This window comes from Ixodes scapularis, unplaced genomic scaffold, assembly GCF_016920785.2.
Source record: "Ixodes scapularis isolate PalLabHiFi unplaced genomic scaffold, ASM1692078v2 PGA_scaffold7__128_contigs__length_106722199, whole genome shotgun sequence".
Classification (NCBI taxonomy): Eukaryota; Metazoa; Arthropoda; class Arachnida; order Ixodida; family Ixodidae; genus Ixodes; species Ixodes scapularis.
The window spans coordinates 51,074,034-51,095,347 of NW_024609882.1; the positions used below are offsets into that span (position 1 = coordinate 51,074,034).

Below are 21,314 nucleotides of genomic sequence, written 5' to 3' on the forward strand. Positions count from 1 at the left end.
CTAAAATTGACATTTTTCAGCACAAATATGTTTTTAATGACAAGCGCTAGGGCAATGAAATCAGCTACAGATGTAGTGCTTATAATTGGTGATATGCAGACAAAAATTTAATGTTGTGTAAAATTTGTTTGTTTAGATATTTTATATCAAACGTAGCACTTTTTTGTGCTTCGAGTCATGGTAGTTCAAATGCCGCTGAAGAAATAATTAAACTATGATAAAATCTTTTATAACATTTAGGGCTACAGTGGTTGCCCAAGAGGTGGACGATGGCTTTTTTTCATTTTCAAAGTCATAACGCTCCAGGAGCCCTTCAAACTTACCTGTTTTTGACGCATATCTGTTTTGGACATCAAACAGATTTATTGGCATTTAATAACATTTATCGTTTGGAATAGATATACATTGCGATGTATTAAATTTTCACAATGATCTTGCTTTGGTTTCTTAATAGGTGTAGAGCTTAGCTAATTTTAAAAACAATTAAAAACTGTTTGGGTGTTTTGTTGCGCTACCTGGCGGATGGCAGACAAACTGCTGATTTCTAGTGTTCAAAAAATTTCCGAGGGCGGCGTTGGCATCGGTATCATCATCAATCTCCGTGTCTTTTTACCTTCACATTTAAAAAATATATTGGAAGATTTACTATCGATAAATGAATGGTTTAAGTATTGGGTCAGGCTAATAAATCTAAGACAAATAATTACACAAGCGTAGCGTAATATAATGCGTTCATTATTCGATATGATTGAAATCAATAAACAATAAAGACGAAGAGGAAAATAATACACTCGAGTTCACTTTATGCCTAGAGTCACTACATGAGCTTTAAAGTATCGGCACTCAGTTCCCCAAAATTGGTTTGGGCGCCGCCATTTTGGGTCTTGCTCAGAGCAAACGCAACTGCCGATCATCATGATCCAGAAGTACGACTTCCTCAGCATTAGATGCAATGCTGGGAAGCTGATGCAATATTGAAATGCTCTGTCGTGGGTTGTTTAAACATTTGTGAGGGACGGAAAAGCGTTTCCTATGATTTTAAATAAAGCTCCATATAACTGGCAACCATGATTTTAAGCCACAATTTTAAGCCAAGTGTCGTTACTCGGAACCGCAAGCTAATTTACTGGCACAAGCGGGAACAATGAAGAAGAGGCAGGTGTCAAAAGGTAGTGGCTTGTGGAATCCACGGGGCTTACGTCATGGCCCCTCCAGGTATTACAAGCCTCTTGAACAAGAGCATGAATAGTGTCATTAAATAAGCTACGCTTCAGAGTAGCGACACTTGGCCTTATTGTGGCTTAAAATTATGGTTGCCAGTTATTTGAAGCTTTATCTGAAATCACAAGAAACGCTCTTCCGTCCTCCACTTTAAACAGTTTTCGACAAAGCAAAGCAACATTACATGAGCTTCCTAACACCGAATCTAATGCTGAGGACGTCACACTTTTGAATCATGACGATCGGCAGTTGCGCCTGATCTGCACAAGCAACAAAATGGCGGCGTTCACAACACTGTCGGGGAAGAGAGTGCCGATACTCTAAGCGCAGCTCATTTATTGGCTCTAGTTCTCGCGAGTGGAGTGGGTAAACTTTATTTTAGCCTGCAGTAAAACGCGCGCTTGCGCGCGCGCTCCGGACGGGGCCTACATCGTCTTCTGGGCGCTGGATCCCTGCCGGGCCAGCGCCCCGATGACCTGCTGGACGGCCCAGAGTTGTTGTTCTTGATTATCGCTCCCTGCGGCTGCTTCAAGTCGCAGCGGGATGCTCCCAGACTTTGATTCTTCCGGGTACTTGATACAATCCCACAGCATATGTGCGAAGCCGGCCGTCTCCCTTCGGCAGACTCTGCACTTGTCTGTCGGGTGCGCCTCGGGATACATTCTATGCATCAGCAACGGGCTGGGGAGTGAGCCCGTCTGCAGCTGTCTAAATAAAACGGCTTGTTCTCGACTGAGCCCCGAGCAAGGTGGTGGGAGAGTTCTGCGAGCTAGGCGGAAAGCCTTGGTTATCTCGTTGTAGTCGGTCATTCGGTCCTTGGTGCTGAACCACAGCGGCCAGTCGGTCGAGGCGCGGTCCGTTAGCGCGCGCGCCTCGGCATGTGCTGTCTCGTTGTGGTTGGCGTTTCGATCCGACGCCTCGCCCGCGTGCGCGGGGAACCATTTGATTCTCACTTGTTTGCTGCCGCCGTCGTTCTTGGTTGACTGCAGTATGCGCACCGCTTCCTTCGATATCATGCTTTTGGCATAATTCCTCACCGCCTGCCTCGAGTCACACAGCACCGTGTGGCAGTCGCGGTCGACGATGGCCAGGGCGATGGCTACCTCCTCCGCTTGTTCTGCCTTGGTGCATCTCGTGCTGGCGGTCGTGCGAACGGTGCCGGTCGCGTCGACGACAACTGTCGTGAAACCGTGTAGCTTGGCGTATTCAGCCGCGTCCACGTAGCGTGCGTGTCCGTCGGCCGCGTGCTGATCTATCAGGGCCCTGGCTCTCGCCGCTCTCCTCCCTTTGTTATACTCCGGGTGCATGTTCCTCGGTATAGAGTCCACTCTGATGTTGTTCCTGATCTCATCGGGGATGGGGAGCTGCGTCCGCTCCCTGCCTTGGTAGCCAACTCCCAGGTTGTCCAGGATTTTCCGGCCGGCCTTGGTCGTAGATAGTCTTTCGAGTTGAGCGTTGCGTTGGGCTTCCGCTATCTCCTCTAGCGTATTGTGCACCCCCAGCTGCAGGAGGCGGTTGGTGCTCGTTGTTTCGAACAGTCCCATTGCCGTCTTGAAGGCCCTACGGATGAGTATATTTATCTTGTTTCTCTCGCTCTTCTTCCACTTGTGGTAGGCCGCCACGTACGCTACGTGGCATATGACAAACGAGTGGATGAGTCTGATCAGGCTCTCTTCCCTCATTCCACTTTTCTTGGTCGTGACTCGCTTGAGTAGTCTCGTGGCGTTTGCCGCTTTCGCTATGAGCCGGGTGACAGTGTCACCGTTTCTGCCGTGCGTCTCGATCGTCATTCCTAAGATTCTGATCTTGGTGACTCTTGGGATCTCGTTTCCTTCTCTGCTCTTCACTTTGATTGCCTCGTAGTTTCTCGGGCTGCTCTTGGGTTTGCGGTGCTTGACGGGCGGGTATACAAGGAGCTCCGACTTGCTCGGCGAGCACCTGAGCCCCGTTCCGTCAAGGTGGTCTTCGATCGCGTCGACAGCCGCCTGTAGAGTGGATTCGATGTGGGCATCGCTGCCCCCTTCCACCCACAGCGTTATGTCGTCCGCGTATATCGTGTGTCGAACTTCCTTGATGTTTCCGAGCCTTTCGGCCACTCCTATCATCACCAGGTTGAAAAGCATCGGCGAGATGACTGATCCTTGAGGTGTGCCTGTGCTTCCCAGCTTCTTCTCTTGCGCTTGGAGATCCCCCGCTCTGAGCTCGGCAGTTCTGTCCGTGAGAAAATCTTTGATGTATTTGTATGATCTCTCTCCCATGTTGAGTTTCGAGACTTGGCATAGGATCGCCGAGTGCCTCACCTTGTCGAAGGCGCTCTGCAGATCGAGTCCCAATATCGCTTTGTTGTCGCTGGTGTTGCCGTCGATGATCTGGTGCTTGAGTTGAATCATTGCGTCTTGGGTACTGAGGTGCTGCCTGAAGCCGATGATCGTTTCCGGGTAGAGGTCCTCTTTCTCGAGGTATTCCTGCCACCTCTTGAGCAGGACGTGCTCCAGCACCTTGCCCATGCAAGACGTGAGCGATATGGGTCGGAGGTTGTCGGTGTCTGGTGGCTTGCCCGGCTTGGGGATCAGGATAGTCTTGGCCTTCTTCCACTGCGTCGGCAGCGTTCCCGTTTTCCAGCATTTGTTGTAGTAGCTCGTGAGACTTTCGATGGATTTGTCGTCGAGGTTCTTGAGTGCTTTGTTGGTGATGCGGTCCGGTCCGGCCGCCGACTTGCTGTTGAGGTCTTGCAGCGCCGTGCGAACCTCCTCTACGTCTATGTCTCTGTCAAGACGCTCGTTGCGTAGCCCCCCGTACGGCCCGTGGCACTCCGTTGGAGTAGTCGGCAGGTATCTGTCGCTGATGCGCTTCGTCACATGCTCGGCTCCGTGTTTAGTGACCTCTCGATGGATAAGTTTCGCCAGTCGGTCTCTTTGGTGTGACTTAGTCTTAGTTTTGTCGAGCAGATGCCTAAGCAAGTTCCACGTTTTCCCGTTATGCATCTGTCCGTCGGCGGCGTTGCATATCTCGTCCCATTGTTGGGCGCATAGCGTGCGACAGTATTCCTCGATTGTCCTGTTAAGTTCTGCGACTTTTTTCCGTAGCCTACGATTGAGGCGTAGCTTTTTCCATCTGTTGAGTATGGACTGCTTGGCCTCGATGAGGTGTGCCAGTCGGCTGTCCATTGTGTTCGTTTCGAGGTCTGTTTCTATGTTCTTGGTTGAGTTTTGAACGTCTTGAATGATCTTGTTGGTCCATGTTTCGATGTCATCAATTTCGGTCTCTTCTTCCGCCTCCTGATTTCTGTTATCTCTGAATGCGGTCCAATCGATCCACGTATGTTTCCTGACATTAGCACTGCTCTGCTCCGGTATGACGATTTCCACTATCATGTGGTCGCTGCCGAGGTCCATCCCCGTGTTCCTCCACGTGATCGTGATCGGTTCATTGTTCTTGACGAACGTGAGGTCAGGGGTGGTATCTCGGGACACGGAGTTGCCCATTCTCGTTGGGAGAGCCGGGTCGGTTATGAGTGTGTAGTCGAGCTCCGCCGCATCGTGGGATAGGTTTCTGCCTTTCGCATTACTCTTGACGTAGCCCCACGCCGGATCCATAGCATTAAAGTCGCCGCACGCGACCAGCGTGCTCTGGCCGGCCGTCGTGCTTGCCTTGTGAAGAATGGCTTTGAACCTCTGCAGTCTCTGCGATGGGTTACTGTAGATATTCAAAATGAAGATGCTGTTTTTTCTTTGCTTGGTCGGTATGAGTTCGGTGAGCGTGTGTTCGATCCTGACGTTGCTTAGTCGATGTTCGACGAAGGTGAGACCCTTCCTGACCAGGGTGCACAGACCTCTGCCGTCGGACGGGCCCGCGTGCACCCTGTAGCCGGGGAGGGACGGCTTTTCCGTTAGCGTTTCTTGGAGTAGGAGCACGTCGGGCTTGCGCGCAGCGTGCTCAATGTGTTGCTGGATAACTGCCCTTTTCTTGACTAAGCCGCGGCAGTTCCACTGCCACATCGTTATGCCTGTGGAGCTGGAGGCCATGATGGTCCTATTCGAAGTTCTCCGGGTTGCTGCGCTTGGTTGACTTGCTGCTGTAGGGGCCCGAACGTTGGGTTGCTTAGGGTTAGTTGCAAGCTCCTTTCCAGGTTATTGAGTCTGTTGACGTTCTCCGTTTGGAAGGCTTGGATGGCTTCCTTCATCGATTTGATCATATCCTCGAGGCTGCTGAGTTTCGCCTCGACATTGTTGTTGCTGCTGCCGGAGCTGCTGCTGCCGGAGCTGCAGCTGCTTACGTTTTTCGTGGTCTTACGCAATTCGAAGGCCCTTTTCTTCGGTGCCGGTGCTTTATCTCCGTCTGTCGTAGCTTCTTCGACCTTGTTGTTGTCGCTCGGGCAGGATCTTGGCTGTTCGATGGTGCATAAGACGTTGCGAATCTCCGCTATTTCCTTGGTGAGGTTGTTGATGGTGGCTCGCAGGGACGCGTTCTCCTGTTTCAGGGCCTCGTTGATTTCTCGTTCCTTGGTTGAAGCTTTGTCTTCTTTCTTGGCATTGTCGTTCGAATTGGTCTTCTTGATACCTCGTGCGGCGTCGGCCCAACTGACTCTCTCGCGCGACTTTGATCTTTGGCTTTTTGTTTGTCGCGCGTCTCTGCTCTGGCTCCTGCTGCTGCTATTTCTCGACGGCGCGCGGTTTCTCGATGGCGTCCTTGACTTGCGGGCAGCTGGCTCGTCGAGTAGCGGGAAGTTGCTCTCCAACGGCAGCCAGTCGCTGACGTTTTGCTTTCGGCGCTCCCACTGCCGCTTGCGGACGACGTAGGGAACCTTGTATTTGGCTTTACATTCTCTATCGGCGGTCAAGTGAGCGCCTCCGCAAAGTTTGCATTTGGGCGTACATTTGTGGTCTTCCTTTGGGTTTGTTTGGCCGCAGCCCCTGCAGATGCGGTTGGTTGGAGTTGGGCACACGTCCTTGCGATGCCCGACCCGGCCACACTGGTGGCAGACGTCTATTTGCTTTCTATACAGGTTGCACGGTATGAGCGTGACACCGTATCGGACAAAGTTCGGTACCTTGGGTCCTCCGAAGGCTACAATGATCGTGGTCGTGTTACCGATTCTTTTGGCTCCTACGGCGAGTGGGTTTCTGTCGTTTACAATGTTGCTGTCGAGTTCTTCGGCACTCGCGTTGACAGGGATGCCGCGGATGATGCCCTTCACGGTGTCGTGCGGCGCCGTGCGGTACGCGCTGACTTCGAAGGTCTTGTCTTGAATGGATATCGTTTGAATTCTCGCGTAGCGGACGGCGTTTTCCTCCTTAGGCGTGCTGACTACCATGATGTTTTGTAGCGCGTTTGGGCAAATGGTGTCTGATGCGTTCTCTTCAGTCGTAATCTTGGCCGCGGCGAGAATGGCCGTGGCGACGGTCGTGGTGCCAATCTTGGTAATGTCCAATCCCCCACGGGGTCTGATGACGATCTTGTTTTCCTCCAGCGGCATGGCTGGCATTCTCGCTGCCTTGATGGCCGAGGCTCTAACGTTCTTGTTACCCTTCGCATTCTTGCTTACTTGGTTGTCGGTGCCGGCGAGCTTCGCGACAAGGTCTCGTTGACGTAGTCTGGACATGCGTTCCCCCACTTGCGTCCATCCAGTGCCGCTGTGGAATTCCTCTGGTGAAAGATCTTCGCCTTGAACTTGCACGCACATTTGGGAGTCGAAGATCGTTGCCCGAGCGGACGTCCCCTCCATCTCGGGGCTTAGTGGCCGCCGCCGAAACGGCGAGCCGCGGCAGGAGCGACAGCGACTAGGCCTATCGCTCGTGGAGCACACCTAGGCCTAGCGGCCCCGCGCACGACGGTGGTGGAAAATGTCTGTTATTTCGGCAAAAAAGGCGTACCTTTGGGAACTTTGTTATCCGTTGGCGTCTCTCGACTTCACAAACTCACTGGGATACACAAGACCTTGAATCGCGCAAATTAATACTGCGAAATTAACCATAAATGACGGAGCCGATAGGAACTAGTCCGTTCGCTTCGGCGTCCTCTTCTTCTTCTAGTTCTCGCGAAACTCATTTTCCCTGACTGAAACTCAAAGTAAATATGAATAATACACCATCATTATAGCTTATTTAGTTATAACAAAATACACATAATGAGAGGAGGAAGCGGGCGGGTAGGAGAAACGCGGGTTTTATGTGCGACCGTTCTAACCGTCTCAAAAGAGAGAACACACAAGCTTGCGCTGGTTTCAAAAAAAAAAAAAAAAAAAAGGCACCAAAAGAAAAGATGCGGCACGCTGTGTTCTTTGTTATTATGCGTCTAATTGCAAATTGTTGTGTGTATGTTTATACAGCCGGAAATTAGTCTGCTTTAGTGGGCGTCTGGTGTCTCAGCTGTAGATGAACAATTTAGCCAATGCGGTACAGCCGCAAACCTGGGGTCTTTAACGTGCACCACGCAGTAGTGATATACGACCGCACGCCGGTACGATGCTCTTCCAGATCGAAACGGGCAGGGGCGGGGTGGCTTCTGCAGCGCGAGCTTTCGCTCCAAGTGCTCCGAGCTGGTGAGCCCTAGACCATGCACTCGGCCACCAACCCCCCCCACCCCCCTTTTCTTGTGCGTCTAATTTATATACAAGTATAAGTATTTGAAGATCGACGATGGACGTCGATCGTCTCGAGGTAATGTAACGTAATAACAATGTATAAATAATAAACTTGTTGAAGGACTGAACGACTAAATTTTTCAATTCTTGGATTGTAATATGGCGGTAGCCTATTGTACTTACTGTTGATGAAGAAAAATATGAGGTGACGAGGTAATTATTAATTGATGAGGCTCTATAAGGACAACGACATTAGTGGGTGTCGAACCACAACGTACAGCGCCAGAATTGTTTCAAGTATCGTGTACCCAAAGACTTTCTTCACCCGGAACAGTATAAGGTAGAATCAATGAGGATGCTGCTTTACAACTGTACGTTGAACAGGAAAACTGCACTGTGCAGAAGTGCGGCTTATTCGTTAATATGAGGGTCGGATTTCTAACAGCATTCCCTGATTGACTACTTGGAACAAATGGCCTCGTTGACGTAAGGTGTCCCCGTTCCAAAAGATTCTTGAAGCATACTTAAACCGCAAAGGAGTATGAGGCGAAAAATAAGAAAAAGGAGCCTGGTGTGAAAGGTCCATATCACCACTATAGCTTCTACTATCAAATACAAGGGCAGTTAAACAATACACAAAGAGAGTTTTGTGATTTAGTTATATTTACACTTAAGGTCATTGATATCCAACGTATTCAGAGAGATGACACCTCCTGGTCAACCAACATAGAGCCTTTTCTACTCAAGTTTTACATGGAAGGCCCCACTTCCGCTGAAATTCCTCACGTAGACGAGTTGTCCGACCGATTAAACTGCCATTACTCTCTATCTGGGAATCTCTCGATCTTTGTTCGTAGGCTACAGCAATATGAGATCGAGGGGTGTGGCTCTTCGTCCACCGAATATTGCTTCGGCGGGTTTTTTTTCGTGTAAGATGAGACCGTCGCGTGCTGCCGGAACAAGAACCTGGCGATTCTTCACTGAACTGCTTCTTCCGTAAGCTTCAAAAGGGTTTTTTTTTCGTTTCGCAGATCATCTGCACTGCTTGCCCGTTAGTTGCAGGATGGTGTGGTGCACTAATGTGATGCCTTATGCCGGTTTTTTTTCTTCAAAAACTTGTTTATTTTATTTGAAGCAAAATTTTGCGCGTTATTAGTAGGGCTGGGCAATTGATCGATTAACCTACCGATTAATCGATTAAGGCTTTAATCGCGATTAATTTTTTTAACCGGTTAACCGGTAATTAGTGTTTTAACGACCCAAAATAAAATGAAGAGTAAACGGTTTCACCACGCAGACGTGGACGAGAACACCTGTATGAAGAGTAAACTCTATGTCAAAATATAGTGTAAAGTGAACTCTAGGGGCAAGATTTGTAGCTCCTGAGAAGTGCAGAAGGTTACACGTGTAGTTTAGCGCAACAGAGACTATAGTTTAAACAATTAAAGGAGGCTGCTCTTGCCGGATAATATCAACGAACCTCTTTACCTCATGCAGCTGAAGTAATAGTATGTGAGTGCAAGTACCTTTGAACTGTTTTTAACCACACATCAAGGTTGATTCATAATAAAAATTGCATATTTCGTCTTTTATCTCATATTCAGAACATGCAAAAACAGAAAACACATATTAATTTTGACTTTTTTAAAAATATTATGCATAAAAATTAACATGACCGATTAATCGATTAATTAATCGATTAAAGGGTTGCGATTAATCGGGTTAAAACTTTTAATCGACGCCCAGCCCTAGTTATTAGAGAAAAGTATTTTCGGTAGGGCAAAAGTAGGTAAAAGAGACCGTAGAACGTCATTGACGTGTTTGGACGTCGTGGCAGGCATCGTGTAAACTTCCAGCCACTTAGAGCACGCATTGCCCATGACTCCGTAGATGGATACGTTTCGCCACCCACCGACTGAATAGTGGATCGTTTTCAGTTACTGTTCATGATGGCGTTGGATTCAAGGAAGACTTCGAGTATTTCCACAAAGTTAGCCCAGGTGCCAGGACTTTTGTCGAAAGCGGCAAGTGTTCGAAACGTCGACAACGTTGGTAGCCACGTGTTGTGCTTGACACTGGACACTTACCATTCGCTGAGAAGAAACTTGCTTGTTCGTCTGCCATGAGTCGTCCGATATCAAGTCATCACCGCAACACCATCTCCCGACAAAACTGGTCTTCATTGTTCGCATGTTCATAGTTAGCAATCACGTCAACTTATAAATTCCCGAACGCTCATAACATTGCCGTCGCTAAACGCCGTTCATTCATAGCGTCTTCATTGCAAATAAACGTCTTCCTATTTCTTCTGATGGTTTTCCTAAGCTGTACTTAGAACATTATGTGTGTCGGTACTTCCGAAAATATTGCAACGGCGTTTTTTTTTCGGGAACTATAATGTAACAACCTTTACAACATCTTCCGGACCCCGTGAAACACAATATTTCGTAACGTTATTTTAGTCGTCATTAAAATGGTGAGGTAAGTACCGTAAATCGCGAAGCAGTTTACTTGACGTCCGCTTCCACTGGTTGAGTCTACTGAGCGTGCATTCCTGCAGAAGAAATTTTCATTGATAGAATATTGACACGTGAATCAACATTTGATTCCTTCTTGGTAAGATTTATTGCGAAAGCCCGTTACAACCGCCGAACCGTATGTCCCTACATCAGAGAACAATTTATACCCAGCCTGACATTCTCGCATACATCCTTTTGCTGGGCCACGCTACTTGAGCTAGCTGAGCACAGCTGGCAGCGGCGCGAGCAAGGCCACGAGGGGAACGTTATGGTGCTCGAGCCATCCCACTGTGAACCAATGTTTCGGCCACCCCACGGGTGCGTGTCGCCATCTATTGGTTGAACTAACGCCTTGTTCAAGATGGCTGCCGTGGGACCGCAGCCTTAAGTGATGGCCTTTAACGTTTTTACAAACTGCAGCGTGTTATTGTTAAATATGTCGAGTGTTTCAGAAAAAGAAGAATTATAAGTATGCCCAAGTCTGGACACAGGATCGTGGAGGTTGAGTAGACGCCTGTTGCAGAAGGACGCATTTTGCCTTGTTGTTTTTAGAGGAATTTTTAAGAGTACTCTTGACGTCAATACCGTGCAATCAGTGACGGCGTGGACAAGTTTGTATAAAAATAAGATATCGGCAAGTTCTCTCCTACGAAGCAGGGTAGGTAGTGCCACGCTACGCTGAACAGGGACAGGGACATCAGTAGTGGTGGGCACAATGCGCGCTGAGCAACGATGTCTATAGATGGAAAGAAACTTGTTCTGAACCCGTTCTATTTTCGAGGAATTTGTGGCACAAATTCCATTCCATACAACAGAAGCGTATTCAAGCTGTGGTCGACACAATGCACTGTAGAGTATAAGAAATGTGCAGGGGTTAATAAACTCTTTAGTGATGCGGCACGCACTCCCGAGCGTGCGTAGAGCTGCGTTCACGATGTGATCCACATGACTGGAGAAGATTAAGGTGCTGTCAAACACTACGCCAAGATCTCTGATTCTGTTCATACGTTCCAAAAGGTCTGTCTGAATAACATATGGGAATACAATGTTATGTGTCTTACGAGTGTACGACACGACTTTCGTTTTAAAGCTATTTATCTTTAGGTAATTCCCCCGGCACCATTCTTCAAAAGCATCAACATCTCTCTGTAGCAAAACACAGTCTCGGTCTTCTCGTAACTCCATAAACATCTTAATATCATCTGCGTGCTGAAGAAATGAAGAGTGACGAATCACAGTGGAAACATCATTAACAAAAACTGAAAACAGAAGAGGTCCGAGAACAGAGCCCTGAGGCACACCCGTTGTCGCCTCATAAGTAGCAGAAAAATTATTATTCGAGCTAACAAAGCACTTCCGGTCACGCAAATAACTTTCGAGCAATGAAAGCAATGAGTTGTGAATATCTAGCTTTGACAGTTTAGCCAGTAACATTTCATGATTAACAATGTCAAACGCTTTACTCAAGTCAAAGTAAATCACATCAAGCTGGCCTCTGTTAGCGACGGCGTGAGCAGCGGTTGACATAAAACAGGCGAGATTAGTTGTGGTCGAGCGACCCGCCATAAATCCATGTTGGTTAGGGATAAGATAACGCTTGAGATTGAATGACAATATTTTGTGTAGTGCCACTTCGAGGAGCTTCGAAAATGTGCAAAGAAGAGATATAGGTCTGTAGTTCGACACATTTGTTTTTGGACCGGACTTATGCACAGGTACAACAAGTGCCGTTTTCCACATGGCGGGAAAGACCTCATTCTTTAGGCAGTTGTTAAAAATCTGTACTAGAAACAGGAATAAATATGGCACTGTATGCCTTCAAGAGAACTGACGGAATACCATCATGGCCAGAAGACAATGATGGTTTCATTTTTTTTACACACTCATGCAGTAGCTCCTCGTCAAAGAGTGCAATACAGGATGCATTCCCAGAGACAGCTGGCGCGGCAGTAGTTGAAGGGATTGGATGATGCTTAAAAACAGACTGGAAGTGGCGTGCACAAATTTCACAAACATCTGTCGTCGAGTTTCCCTGTGAGTCCAGCAGGGTGATCTCTCCTCTACCTTTTTTCTGGGACCGAGAGTGAACATACTTCCAGAATTCTTTGGGATTTTTAGTTAGCTGCAACTCGACGGAATCAGTGTACGCCTGACGATCACGTTTAAAAACTTCCTTGCAGAGAGACCTAAAGTGCCCAAATTCTGATTTTAATTCGGGGGTATCGTTCTTTTTAAACTTTCGATGAGCGCGCAATTTCTTATTCATTAAAGTACGTAATTCGTGCGAGAACCAGAAGGGAAACTTTGAGCCTGATGTTTTACGAAGCGGGATGAATTGATCCATTCCTTCTGGGACGATTCGAGTGAAATCGCGAACCTGTTGATCAACGTCAGAACACAGGATAATTGAGGACCAGTCGTAATTGGAGAAATGATCGTACAAACTAACATAATCTCCAGCGCAAAAATTGTGTCTATTCTCTTCAGGATGTTTCCGTGAACAACGTCTCATGCCCTGTCGGACAGGTATACTAATCTCCAAAGGGGGGTGATATCCGTCGGGGGGAACCAAGCCTGACGCACCCTCAGTTACATCTATGCAGTCAAGATCCGAGAAGCAAAGATCAAGCATGTTGCCCTGGGTGTTCGGGATACAGTTATATTGTCTTAAGTTCGTAAATGATGCGAAATTAAGCAAAAGATGAGATTTTTGAATAATATAGTAATGTTTTGAGGACGCAGAGGCTGTTTCCCAACATATGTTGGGGACATTAAAATCGCCAAGAACCATAAATTTAAATTTTTCAAGGGCGTTGGTTGTGCGCTCAATGCCTAGTAGACATTGGCTAAAATCATCAGGAGAGGTATCAGGGGGCAAGTAATAAGAGCCGAGAAGGATACGCTCGCCATTAGCGCATTGTAGCTCTACCCACACTGACTCAAATGATGTCTCGAGATCTGGACGCCTAACGCATTGTAACGACGTATCAATTGCTATCAGCACCCCACCCCCTGTCTTTTTCAATGTAGAGAATGTGCGATCGCGTCGAAATACTGTGAAATTTGGTGGGAAGAGATCAGATGAAGAAATATTCGAACAGAGCCAGGTCTCGGTTAGCACAATAATAGATGCATGAGTTAGGGTTACGTTAGAAAAAAAAAAATAATAATCAATCAATCAATGTCAATCAATCAATCAATGTTTTTATTGAAGTGCCCAGGAACAACCTTGCGGTCTTAGTACAGGTGCACTCAGGAAACATGGAAATCAACACTACACACAACAAAGAAACAGTAAACAATAAAACACTTAAAAAAGATCACATATGTCACAAAAACTCGCTAGGCTATACCACCACGATAGCGAAAGGAAAGGAAAGCGAGAGTATAAAAATTGGTTCTGAGGAACTTAATCAGGTGCAAAAAAAAAAAAAAATGGGAAGTCATATTTAGGTGAGGAACTTCAGCGCTCTGATGAACTCCGGTGTGTTATTGTTAGATATATCAATAGAGTCTGTAAAAGAGGAATTGTAGGTGTGCCCAATTCTCGACACGGGGTCGTGAAGATTAGTTACGGGAGCATTGTAGAAGGATGCATTTTGCCTTGTAGTTTTTACGGGAATTTTCAAACGCACATTTGATATCAATGATGTGCAGTCAGTGATGCCATGAATAAGTTTGTACAGAAATAGGATGTCGGCATGTTCTCTCCTACGCCGCAGGGTGGGCAATGCCAAGCTATGTTGGACTGGGACTGCTGGATCATCGTTTGAGGTGGACGCATTGCGCGACGGGAAACGATGTCTGTAGATACATAAGAACTTATTCTGAACACGTTCGATTCTAGCCGAGGTTGTCGCGCAGATTCCATTCCATACAACAGAGGCATACTCGACGTGTGGTCGACATAAAGCACTGTACAGTGTGACAAAAGTACTAGGGTTATTAAACTCTTTAGTAATGCGGCACGTGATACCAAGCGTACGTAAAGCTGAGCTCACAATATGGTCAACATGACTCGAAAAGCGTAATGTACTATCAAATACAACTCCAAGGTCTTTGACTTCATTCACACGTGTCAAAAGAACTGACTGAATGTCATAAGAGAATATAATATTATGTGTCTTTCGAGTGTAGGACATGACTTTAGTTTTCGAACTATTTAGTTTTAGGGCATTCTGATTGCACCAGTTTTCGAATGCATATACATCATTTTATAGCAGAACACAGTCGCGTTCGTCTCGTACCTCTATAAACATCTTAATGCCATCTGCATATTGTAGAAAGGAAGAGTGACGGATCACAGCCGAAACATCATTCACAAAAACTGAAAACAGAAGGGGGCCAAGAACGGAACCTTGAGGTACACCCGTCGTAGCCTGATAAGCAGCAGACGAATTACCATTCGAGCTGACAAAACACAGTCTATCACGCAAGTAACTTTTGAGCAATAAAAGTAACGACCTGTGGACATCAAGCCTTGACAGCTTTGCCAGCAACATGTCGTGATTTACAAGATCAAACGCTTTGCTTAGATCAAAGTAGATTACATCAAGTTGGCCTCTGTTAGAGACGACCTGAGCAGCAGTTGACATGAAACAAGTGAGGTTAGTCGTGGTTGAGCGACCTGCCATAAAACCATGTTGGCTAGGGATGAGAGAATGTTTGAGCTTAAACGACAGTATTTTGTGTAAAGCTGTTTCGAACAGTTTTGAAAATGTACAAAGAAGAGATATAGGCCTGTAGTTTGAGACGCTTGTTCTTGAACCGGACTTATGTACGGGTACAACAAGTGCTGTTTTCCACAAGACGGGAAACACTTCGGTTTTTACGCAGTTGTTAAATATATGTACCAAAATAGGGATAAATATTGCACTATAGGCCTTCAATAGGACAGACGGAATGCCGTCATGGCCAGAAGACAAAGACGGCTTCATCTTCTTTACACACTCGTATAATAGCTCCTCATCAAAAAACGCAATACAGGTTGAATTACTAGAGGCAGCTGGCGCGGCGTTAATGGGAGAGTTCGGTTGATGACTAAATACGGACTGGAAATGGTGGGCAAAAATTTCGCAAACATCTGTGGTTGAGTTTCCCTGTGAGTTCAGCAATGTGATCTCCCTCCCACATTTTGTCTTTGATCGAGACCGAACGTATTTCCAAAATTCCATGGGATTCTGAGTTAAATGCAGCTCAACAGAATTAACGTACCTCTGACGATCACGCCTCATAACTTCCCTGCATGAAGACCTTAGACGCCTAAATTCTGATTTCCATCCAGGGAGACCGTTCTTTTTAAATTTTCAGTGAGCGTGCAACTTCTTATTCAATAATCTGCGTAATTCACGTGAGAACCAAAAAGGAAACCTAGAACCTGCGGTTCTCCGTAACGGGATAAACTGGTGCATCCCTTCTCGAACGATGCGTGTGAACTCACGAACCTGTTCATCGACGTCAGTGCATCCAATGATCGATGACCAATCGTATTCGGCAAAATGATTGTATAAACCAACGTAGTCTCCAGCGGAAAAATTGTGACTAGTCACATTAGAATGACTCTGTAAACAACGCCTCATGCCCTCTCGAAGAGCTACCACGATCTCGAGAGGGGGGTGATATCTGTCAGGTGGAACTAAACTTGAGGCACACTCAGTTACACGTATATCATCTAAATCTGAGAAACACAAATCTAGCATGTTTCCCTGGCAATTGGGAATACAATTGTGTTGCTTTAGATTCGTAAATGATGCAAAGTTAAGTAAGAACGTAGATTTCTGAGCAAGGTAGTAATTATTAGAAGACGCTGTAGCTGTTTCCCAGCTTATATTGGGGACATTGAAATCACCAAGAACAATAAATTTGAAATTATCTAGAGCACTAGTTGTACTTTCAATAGCAAGAAGACATCGGTTGAATTCATCAGGAGAGGTGTCGGGCGGCAAGTAGTACGCGCCAAGCAGAATGCGTTCACCATTGACGCTTTGCAGTTCTACCCACACGGACTCAAGCGATGTCTCCAGGTCAGGACGTCTGATGCACGGTAATGACGCATCAACTGCTATCAAAACACCTCCCCCCGTCTTTTTCTTATTAGAGAATTCGCGATCATGCCGAAATACCGTAAAATTTGGTGGGAAAAAGTCAGAAGAAGAAATATCTGGACAAAGCCAAGTTTCAGTGAGAACAATAATAGAATCAGCAGTAAAAGCGACGTTAGAAAAAAATTCGTTAGTCTTTGTGCGAAGACCACGGACGTTCTGGTAATAGATATCTAGGCTATGTATTTTCGTCGGCATTTCCGGAGGAGGGCAGCGATTGGCGGGCCGCTTCATAGATGCGGCTCTCTGTAAGCTGGCCAGTGAATTCTTTAAAAAGGCTTCCTTCTGGCCAGAGAAGGGGGTCAAACAGTTTCTCGATATCCTGTTCAGCAGCCGTCACGTGGAACGAGGAGTAACCATCGTGACGCGTCTTAAGTCGCGTGCACACAAGCTCACTCAGTGTGCCACCCTGCTCGATGTGAGCCTGGAGGCTTGGAGCGTCGCAATTGGGGCCCAGTCGTGTCACAAACACAGCACGTTGTCGCCGTGGTTGAGAGGGAGGTGGTGCCACGGGAATACCGCTGGCTGAAGCGCTTCCCTTGAGCAAAGGACGCCTCGTCCTGGGGAGCTTTGGCCTTGTCTCGCGGAAGCCTCCTCCGTCCTGGTTCAACTTGTCTTGATGGCGGGGGTGCGTCCTCGAACCCAGAATAGAGGCCACGGTGCGTTCGCCTCCAATGGCAGCAGGTGCAGCGGCGCCTGACGCACACGTAGCCTCCGTTACAGGGCGAGTGTTGCCTCTTTGATCTCGGATCAAACCAACCGGGTCCTGGAGGCTGGCCGCCGCAGCGTAGGACGATGGGGGCTTTTTTCCGCCTTGCTTGGGCTCATGGCGGAAGCTTCTCAACTCCGCCTGTATGTTGTGCAGCGTGGCTGCCTGCTGCTGGGCGTCGTGCTTGTGCTCTCGACGGAGCTGCGCGTTCTCATCCCTGAGCGCGGCAACTTGATCCGTGAGGAACGAGATTCCCTGAAGCGCGTCGAGCAGAAGGGCCCGCAGAGAATCGACGCCCGTGTTGCCGATGTAGGGAGAGGAAGGAAGTGACCTCTCACCCTTTTCGGGACGAGCGGCGTCGGTGGGTGAGGGCGACACGGAGAAGTGGGAGAGGGGGGCCACGTTGCGGTGGTCGTTGGAGGCCATGGCGACGTGGTTAGGGCTAGCACCACCGCTGATCTTTTCACAGCTCGCACAGGTGAAAGAGGGCACGCCGGATTGCAGAAACTCGCGTACGTCGACAGGCCAACATACGCACTTGGTATGCGCACGCAGTCTGCATCCGGAACACTGCAGATATTGTTGTCGTCCGTAGAAGCAGCGGGAACAGATCAGGCAGGCGTCTTTACTCGGCGCCATCCGGACAGAAGGCTGGGAGAGTTAATAATATTATTATTATTATATAATAATAATAATAATCAATCAATCAATCAATCTAATAATAATAATAATAATAATAATAATTCATAATTCATAATTCATAATTCATAATTTATTTGTGATGGCGGAGCATATCCACAAAACAACGCAGGTTCGTCAAAGCCTTCAAGGGCTTGTGTGACTAAACCGAGGTTGCAAAGATATCAAAATAATTATCACAAAAGAAGAGAGAAAAATGAAAGAACATAAAAAAATTGTGAACTTAACCAGAATTAGCAATAGTTCCAGTTGAAGCTTAGGCTTCCGAACCATAAAAAATATAAAATTCAATAAAAATAAAAAAGTCAGGTTATGTCACTAAAAAAAAAAAATTCACAGAATCGTTCCTTGATGAGTTGCACGATGCAGGGTACGTCGAGGTGAAGATTGAGATCCTCAGTGCATGAGAACAGTCACAAAATGAGTCATGAAAACAAAACAGAACAACAAATATGACGCAGAATTTGACACAAGCAAAATTGAGTTATATCACAAATACACCACATTGAGGACGGCACCCTATTTGTGTCATTAATAGTAACCATAAATAAAAGCCATAATTAATAATAAAAAACCCATAATAATAATAATAATAATAATAATAATAATAATAATAATAATAATAATAATAATAATAATAATAATAATAATAATAATAATAATAATAATAATCAATCAATCAATCAATCAATGTTTATTAAAGTGTCCAGGAACAACCAATCGGTCTTAGTGCTGGCACACTAAAAAAAATGAGCAAAAACACACACATACAAACACGCATACACACGAGTGCAGAAGGAGAACGTAGTTCTCCAGTCTGAGAATAAAAATATTAACAAGTATGAAAGACACTCAGATTAACAAGGGAAATCAAAAGCACAAAACAGAGACATCACCAGGTGTGAGAGAAAAAAGCAAATACTACATCAGCGCTTCAGCTGATCAGCCCTTTTCCTGCAGGAGGAAGATTTGAACAGCATTTCCGATCTTGCTCCCGCATGAGTTAAAAATATCAATTGTGTCAGAGTAGCGATTATAACACTCCGCCGATCTTTGGATCGGGTTTAAGTTGCTAAAATGTCGAGCTATATAAAAAGATGATTGGAGCCGTGTAGGCACACGTGGAACTCTGAGGCTCACTTCGGACAGAAGGCTGGGAGAGTTAATCGAGCCGTGCAGGGTCTTAAACAAAAACAACAAATCTGCCTTCACCCGACGCTGCTGGAGGCTCAACAAGTTGACAAGTTGCGAGTTACACACACCGTTCAGACAAGAATCACCATTCTCGAGGTAACGATATTTAAAGATAGAAATAAATTTGTTTTGGACTCGCTCGACAGATGAGCTGTTAGTTTTGGAAATGCCGTTCCAAACAACCGAGGCGTACTCTAGCTGGGATCTAACTAAGGAACAATACAGCGTAAAAAAAGCGGACGGGCTTTTGAACTCCTTCGTTATGCGAGACACGGCACCTAACGTGCGCAAGGCCGATTGAACCACTTTGATGACGTGAGTGTCAAATCTCAAGGTTGAATCAAAGACAACTCCAAGGTCCCTCAGTTCACTTACACGTGACAGCAGTTCGCTATGATAACTATATGGAAAGAATATATCATGGGTCTTGCGAGAATATGTCATTATTTTTGTTTTAGAATGATTCAAACGGAGGTCATTGTCTAAACACCAACGACTGAAGGAATATGCGTCATTCTGAAGCGCGATGCAATCCTCTAAGGTCGATATTTTTTTGTAAACTTTTATATCATCAGCGTACTGCAGAAATGAAGAATTTAATATAACTCGAGAGACATCATTTACAAAAATATTAAAAAGGAGGGGGCCGAAGACAGATCCCGGAGGCACTCCAGAGCTTGCCTTGTACAAGGACGAGGTAGTATTGTTGACGCGGACGTAGGCTTGCCTATCAGACAAATAGCTTTTTAACAAATTGTATACCGAACCACATACTCCGTACGAAGAAAGCAACAATAATAATAATAATAATAATAATAATAATAATAATAATAATAATAATAATAATAATAATAATAATAATAATAATAATAATAATAATAATAATAATAATTTTATTTCGCATATCTTCGATACAGAGTAAAGTAACGGGTCTGTCGAAGTCAGTGGAGGCTTGAGGGACAGAACCCAACAAGTCAAATGACACAAATTGCAAAGAAGTCCTAGGAACACATAGGGAGCAAAAAGCTGACAGTAATTTCAGTCAAATAATCAGTCAAAATAACAGTGGAAAAATTAAAAAAACACACACACACAACGAGCAGTAATGAACAGAACTCTACAACAGAATTACACTGAGAAATTGGTCAACAATTTTTTCAATTTTCTCTTAGTGGTAGCTTTAAAAAAGGAATCAGGGAGTCTATTAAATATATATGGCACATAGTAGGAACGGACTCGTGTACCATACCTCGTATAACATCGGGGGGTTATGAAACGCTCTGAGCTACGCAAATTCCTGCTAGACACAAGGGGATTCTTGAAATCATTACACCAAAAATGAGAGATCACAACAGATTGAAGATGGAGTGAACGAAAGTTCGGCAACTGTAAAGCCTCGAAGATGTCTGCATCTAATGGAAGATCGAAATGATACCCAACGCTTTGTAACAAACTTTTAAGAATTCTGTCAATTTTTGTTTTCCAAGTTTCTGCGCAGTTACCAAATAATGTGATTCCATATCTGAGTATGCTATAAGCAAGAGCATATGTAATTGATTTTCTTACGGCAAATGTCATAAATATCTTATTGTTATAAAGTAAGCAGCTGACAGATCGAAGCTTTCCAGATACATACGATAAATGCGTTGTCCATGATAAATCTGAATAAAAAAATATGCCTAAGTACTTTACGGTCTCAACGTATTTTAGGGGGGCACACGTACAATCTTGGCAGTTGGATCTGTGCAAAACAAGAGATTCGTCCAAATTCACTTGCTTTAACGGATTCCTGAAGCACACAAGTCTAGTTTTAGATGCGTTAACAGTGATAAAATTCTCAAAGAACCAATCCATTACTCGCGTGGCGTCGTGTTGCAGCGCGCGTACAGCTTGGTGGTAATTGACGTGACTAGAAACAAGTAAGGTATCATCCGCATATTGGTAAATTTTGCAACTAGTAAGCTTGGTTGAGATGTCATTAACAAAAAGATTAAATAACAAAGGTGACAAAATTGACCCTTGTGGCACACCAGCTTTTAACCTGACCCGATCACTTTTAAAGTTTCCCATAGATACAACTTGAGTACGATCAAGAAAGAAATTTTGAAGTAAGGAAAAAAATGGTCCACGGAAGCCGTAGTTGTGCAGTTTAAAAAGTAGTACTTTGTGACTAACCGTGTCAAAGGCCTTTGCAACATCCAAAAAAATAGCACATGAATATAAATTTTGTTCAAAAGCCCGATGTAAAAGGTCAGAAAAATTTTCAAGCAGAGGTTGGGTGCCCTTCC

The 21,314-nt window shown here is 45.6% G+C and overlaps 1 protein-coding gene across 1 annotated transcript; it reads right to left on the reverse strand.

The window, feature by feature from the left end:
• Positions 1–1,589: 1,589 nt before the first annotated feature.
• LOC120840201 (probable RNA-directed DNA polymerase from transposon BS) lies at positions 1,590–5,994 on the reverse strand. Its single transcript, XM_040500971.2, has one exon. The coding sequence runs from the start codon at positions 5,244–5,246 to the stop codon at positions 1,647–1,649; it is 3,600 nt and encodes a 1,199-aa protein (XP_040356905.2). The 5' UTR covers positions 5,247–5,994; the 3' UTR covers positions 1,590–1,646.
• Between the last annotated feature and the right edge of the window lie 15,320 nt (positions 5,995–21,314).